This window comes from Lipotes vexillifer, unplaced genomic scaffold (assembly GCF_000442215.2).
Source record: "Lipotes vexillifer unplaced genomic scaffold, Lipotes_vexillifer_v1.1 scaffold988, whole genome shotgun sequence".
NCBI classification, from domain to species: Eukaryota; Metazoa; Chordata; class Mammalia; order Artiodactyla; family Lipotidae; genus Lipotes; species Lipotes vexillifer.
In genome coordinates this window covers 1,160,973-1,166,087 of record NW_006797916.1, presented here as the reverse complement: position 1 = coordinate 1,166,087, position 5,115 = coordinate 1,160,973, and the positions used below count along the sequence as shown (strand labels likewise).

The 5,115-nt window shown below is 59.1% G+C and overlaps 1 protein-coding gene across 1 annotated transcript; it reads left to right on the top strand.

Moving 5' to 3' along the window:
* The first annotated feature begins 1,501 nt into the window (after positions 1-1,501).
* On the top strand, positions 1,502-4,197 carry COPS9 (COP9 signalosome subunit 9). Its single transcript, XM_007469965.1, has 3 exons — positions 1,502-1,531; positions 1,911-1,983; positions 4,160-4,197. Exons 1-3 carry the CDS (start codon positions 1,502-1,504, stop codon positions 4,195-4,197), a joined length of 141 nt encoding a protein of 46 aa, XP_007470027.1.
* Positions 4,198-5,115: the final 918 nt, after the last annotated feature.

The window sequence follows — 5,115 nt, the reverse complement described above, 5'->3', positions numbered from 1 at the left end:
GGAGCGGAGCCAAGGCCAGCTGTCGGGCGCGGGCCGGGTCTGGGGCGAGAGGAGGCGGCGGCCTGCGCGGGCGCGCTCGCAGTCCCGGCGGTTCCTACCTCGGGCGAGAGAATGGGGCCTCCGGGAACCCAGTGAGGTGGCGGCCGGGATGGCTACGGGCCGGGGTTGCGGTGAGCGTCGGTGCCCGCGGCCTGGAACCCCGCAGGGGCGATTGGTGGGGACCCCGGGGACGGGGTTGAGCTCCTGCCAGGTGCTGGGGAGGAGGTAGGCCCCGGCCGGGATGGCGTGCTGTGGCGCGGCGGGGGCGAGTCCCCGTCTGGGAGGAGGGGAGACGAGAGCTCGGCTGACCAACGGCCCTTGGGAAAGAAGCGGCCGCCAGCCCGCGGAGCGGGGGAGAGGGGTGCCTGGCAGGTCTGTGCTCCGCGCGGGGCAGTTGCGCAGGGTCGTTGTGTCACCCCGTCCTCTGGGCACAGGGCGTTCCTGTCTGGTGTTGGTGGTGTGTGCTCGGAGTGTCAGGCCGGCTCCACGGGGTCCGGAACTCGATTTCTCCTTGTCAAACCTCAGGGGGGACAGACTCATCCTGTGTGCTCCTGGGCGTCCCGGGAGCACAGAGAGACACTGGGTGCCAATTCTTAGTGCATCAAAAGGCGGTGCGGGTTGATAGAAGCCCCCGGGCTTTGGGGTGGCCCAGCAAAGGCTTAGGAGAGCAGCTGGCTGCAGCCAGATGCTGGCGGTGCGCTGGGGCGTAGGGGCGAGGCCTGGCGGGATCGGGAGCGAGGCCTGCAGGGTCTAGGGGAGGGCAGGTCGTGCCTGGGAGAGCGGGAATGGGATGGAGCCGGGCAGTCGGGGTTGGGGGGCAAGGTGGCGCATCTTCTGTAGCCGTCCTGGGACAGGTGGGCCCTCTGCACCCCAGTCCCGAGGCACCTGCACTCACCCCCTGCTTCTCAGCCCTGTGCTCCAGGCACTACCTTAGGCAAGCGTGGAGTCGCTGGAGGGCTTTAAGGTGCGGAGTGACGGCTCTGACTGGTTCGTTGCGCCGTCGCTCTGGAGGGTTTGGGGTGAGAGAGTGGGGCAGTACAAACAGGGGGACAGGGGGCACGAGGAGGGTCTGAATGAAGGCAGTGCCTCCAGAGGGAGGTAGGCGCAAACTCCGCAGCTGTGTCACAGGTAGAATCTGCAGAGCTTCCTGTGGGGGCGGGGCAGGGGAGGGCTCCCGAGGAAGGAAGGAAGGCTCTGAGAGTCCCCGCTGCTAAGGGAGGACGGGAGGTGCTCCGCCCTTTGAGCCAGCAAGAGGCAGGGCAGACAGCCTGGGGGCAGTCGGGAGTCAGGGTGGCAGCAGGGGCTGTGGGCCAGCTGTCCAGGGTGCTGCCACCAGAGGTCTGTGCTCTAGCTGTCACCATGTGACTCTAAAAGAGGCTCAGAATCCTCGCCACGTTGCCTAGCTTTGGTTGTGGCGTTGTTTTACTGCCACCGTTGAGTGGTGGCAGTGGGAAGGCCCGTGATGGCCCCGCCCCACTCCCCAGAACCCCAGGTCAGCAGGTCAGTTTCTCAGGGGAAATGGTTTAACTCTCAGAAGCAGTCCAGAGCGGAGCAGTGGTCAGGCTCAGTTTTGCGCGCGCTTGGGGTCTCTTGTCTAGGTGTGCGCAGCAGTGCTGCTGTTTGGGGCAGCGGCAGGACTCTAGGGAAAAGGCGAGAGGAGTCGAGGACGTCCGACCCGAGGAGACCCTCGCCGTAATTCCTTGGAATGCCGTCTCCCCAGCCCTGCTCGCACTCCCTCCCTTCCCGTGGACTAAATTTTGTCTCCAACCTGGACACTTTCTGCCCAGGAGTGGTGTGGAGCCTGCGTGGCACTTATACCACTCGTTCTCTCGGAAAACCCCGCTGCCATGAGCTTTCCTTTCCCTCCCCAGGCAGGAGGCAGCACCGGGCTCCTGATGGACTTGGCGGCCAATGAAAAGGCAGTTCATGCAGACTTTTTCAATGGTAAGGACTCTGGGATTGGCTTGCCGGTGGACACGTGAAACTGTAGCAGGGTCTGGTCCATCTGGCTTTCTCGTCTCCCCTCTCTCGCGATGGCTGGTTTGCTTTCCTCTCCCTGCTCGCCACTGGGTTCTTGTGCGCTGGGCTCTGCCTGCGCGGCGTGGCAGCCACATGCCTGCCCTTCTCCGGCCCTTTGCTCTGGCACCAGGAGCTACTCACACGTAGGGCTTAATGCTAGTTTCAGAAACGAGTGGAGTTTTACCAAATAAACAATGAGAAACCAACTTTGTAGGAGACCTTCATATACGTTTGAGGGGGGTCCTTCTCATGTCCCCTTCTGGTTTCTTAAGGCCTTGTTCCTATAGAGTACATTCATCCCTACCAAGGGTTAAATCATAAGAAACACAAGATCGCTTTCTTAGGAGAGTGCAGTGGTATTTTATCTCTTATCATCCGTCTGTCATCCAGGGTGCCTGCCACTACAAAGAACTTTTGTCACTAGTTAGTGGCAGCCAGGATGTTACCTTGCCATGTTGGTTTTCAGGGGCCCCAAACCTCTCTGGTGCCCGGGCCCGTGTTGTTTTATCTGGCTGCTTTTCAGGCAGTTGTGGCCTAACGAGAGAAGCCAGGCTGCTGCATGAGGGCAGCCTTCCCGGGGAGCCCAGCTGCTCTCCCTAGGCAGCGTCCCCGCGGGACGGAGGGGGGTGATGTTTGTTAAGTTCTCCGGGGGAGCAGGTGTGGGGAGCACGGGGTGCAGAGCCGCCGCTAGGATCTCACCCAGCTAGGGGTGTGTGGTCCCCAGTATGGCACGATCCACTCACATTTTGAGGGTCTCCTTGCAAGCCCCCCTCCTCCTCTGCCATCCCGGGGCTTAGAGGCAGTTGGCTGTGTTCTAGAGTTCAGGGTCACGTGATTTCCACCAACGGCCCTTTAATTCTGGCAGAGCACCTGTGAGAAGGACCCAGGCCGCCAGGCCAGCTGAGCACGGGAGCGGATGAGGGCGCTTCTCCCTCCGAGCCTGAGTCCGGCAGGAAGGAGAAGGGGCGCAGGCGAGCAGGCGCCGCCCGGCAGGTGGTGACGGCCCAGGCGTGCCGGAAGCCCTTCCCGCAAGAAAGCCGAGTGGCCTTTGGAAGGACTTGTCCGTAGTCCTTTTCACTCGTGATTGAACAGATAGGTTTTGATGGCCTGTTGTCCCCTAGGCAGTGGAGTTCAAACCCTGAGCGAGGTTCGCTCTGCTCACTCAGTGTTTTACAGAATGGGAGTGCTAGACGGGGTGAGCCGGGACAGCTAGGGGTGGGAGCTCAGACAGGTGGGTGCAGGGGGAGAGTGGCGGAGCTGCGGGGCCACAGGCCAGGCCAGGCGGTGGCAGAGGCGGGCGCCGGTGGGGCCGTCCGGGGGGGCGGGGCGGGGTGGGGCAGGAGGTGCCTGGGTGCTGCCTTTCCCCGGGGAGCAGGGGTATGGGGACCAACCCGTCCTCCTTCTGGTTCTTCGTTTACTCTGCACATTCTCAGTGCACGGTACACATGAGTGGCTTTTTCTCTTCTTGTGAAATAACACATAACCTGTGGTGGGGATGTAGAAAATATACAAAGAAGTAAGCAGAAGGACAAATAACCATGAGTTTGGCTTTGACCCCCTCACAGGATGCAGTGCGCTGTGAATTTCTGGCGTTTCTTCTTGTGGGAATGGGGCTCAGGCTGTGTTTCTCAACAGGTCAGACTCTCTTGAAGGGAGGCGTTCTCACAGGGCTCTGTCCCTCCACCACCTTTCTCCCCCCAGCTCTGCAGTTTCCTGCTCACGGCTGCGAGCCGCAGGCAGCTTCAGCCCACCTCCCATGCCCTCCACGCAGCGTTGGCGAGAGCAGAGCCCTGGCCGTACTCACGGGCACGCAATCACGGCTGTGACGGGTCGCCCACGTGGTCCGGAACATGCCCTCGTGCATTTTCTTAAGATTGTCATCTAAATAGAAACGAGTAAAGGTGCACTTTGGACTACTGTCCCTTTGGACTGTATGAGCCCCAGTTGGATAAAATTGAGAGCCTGTCCTGGGAAAAGTTCTTTATCAGATCGTTCACTGTTTTCTCTCTAGTTTTGAATGACCATATACCTCATTTTATAGTTTTTCCTCAGCTGTAGACCTCGTGTGCCCCATCAATGTGTGATTTTGTTCATTTTGTAGATTTTGAAGATCTCTTTGATGACGATGATATCCAGTGAGGTGTGTCCGGCGGTGCGTTTGCTCAGGCTTTGCCATGCCGTGGTGTGATGGATTTGCCTCAAAGGACAGTTTTAGATGGTTCCGGAGAACCTGTGGAAAAATCACTTGAAATTCAGAGATGGTTAATGAAGAAGGGAAAGATGGTTCTGACCATCTGGATGAGGCCTGTCAGTCTCTGAATGTGGCCGCCTTTTGTCCTGAACTTCAATTAAAAAAGTGATGTTATTACTTGCAGGGTGATTTTAATGCTTGCATTTCTGAGTAAATATTACAATCCCTAGACGTCTCCTTGTGCATACATGTACATGCATGCCTGTGTTCCATGCTAAGAGAAACAGGTCTCAGCATAGAAATACATGGTGCACTTTTTGTTTCTGCGGTATGCGGGCCTCTCACTGCCGTGGCCTCTCCCATCGCAGAGCACAGCCTCCAGACGCGCAGGCCCAGCGGCCACAGCCCACGGGCCCAGCCGCTCCGCGGCACGTGGGATCCTCCCAGACTGGGGCACGAACCCACATTGCCCGCATCGGCAGGCAGCCTCTCAACCACTGCGCCACCAGGGAAGCCCCACATGGTGCACTTTTTGCTCTGAGGCCTTGAGTAATTCTGACAGCTCACGGTTGCTAACGTGGTGTTTGTGTTAGACCCGTAAGCGGTGCAGGCCGGCTCCTGGAAGTGCCTGTGAGACCTTACTCAGGTCCCCTTCCTCCCCTGGAGGCACATCTAGCTGCGTGTTTCCCCTCCTAATGTCAGAGCAGCTGCTGTCCCCAAATCTGAGGCTTGAAGAAGCAGGGCAACTCGATAATGACTCTGAAAGAGACGCTTCCCACCTGAGAAATGTGTGCATTGGTCCATCTCAAAGGAGAGCGTAGCACCTACGGGGGAAGTTTCTTGCTGGTCCAGCTCAGCAATTGATA

Excerpts from the sequence above, each read along its gene's own strand:
- COPS9 (XM_007469965.1), top strand. The coding sequence starts at position 1,502 with ATGGCCCCGCCCCACTCCCCAGAACCCCAG. Across the intron at positions 1,532-1,910 it reads CCCACTCCCCAGAACCCCAG|GCAGGAGGCAGCACCGGGCT; the intron begins GTCAGCAGGTCA and ends TTCCCTCCCCAG. Across the intron at positions 1,984-4,159 it reads TCATGCAGACTTTTTCAATG|ATTTTGAAGATCTCTTTGAT; the intron begins GTAAGGACTCTG and ends TTCATTTTGTAG.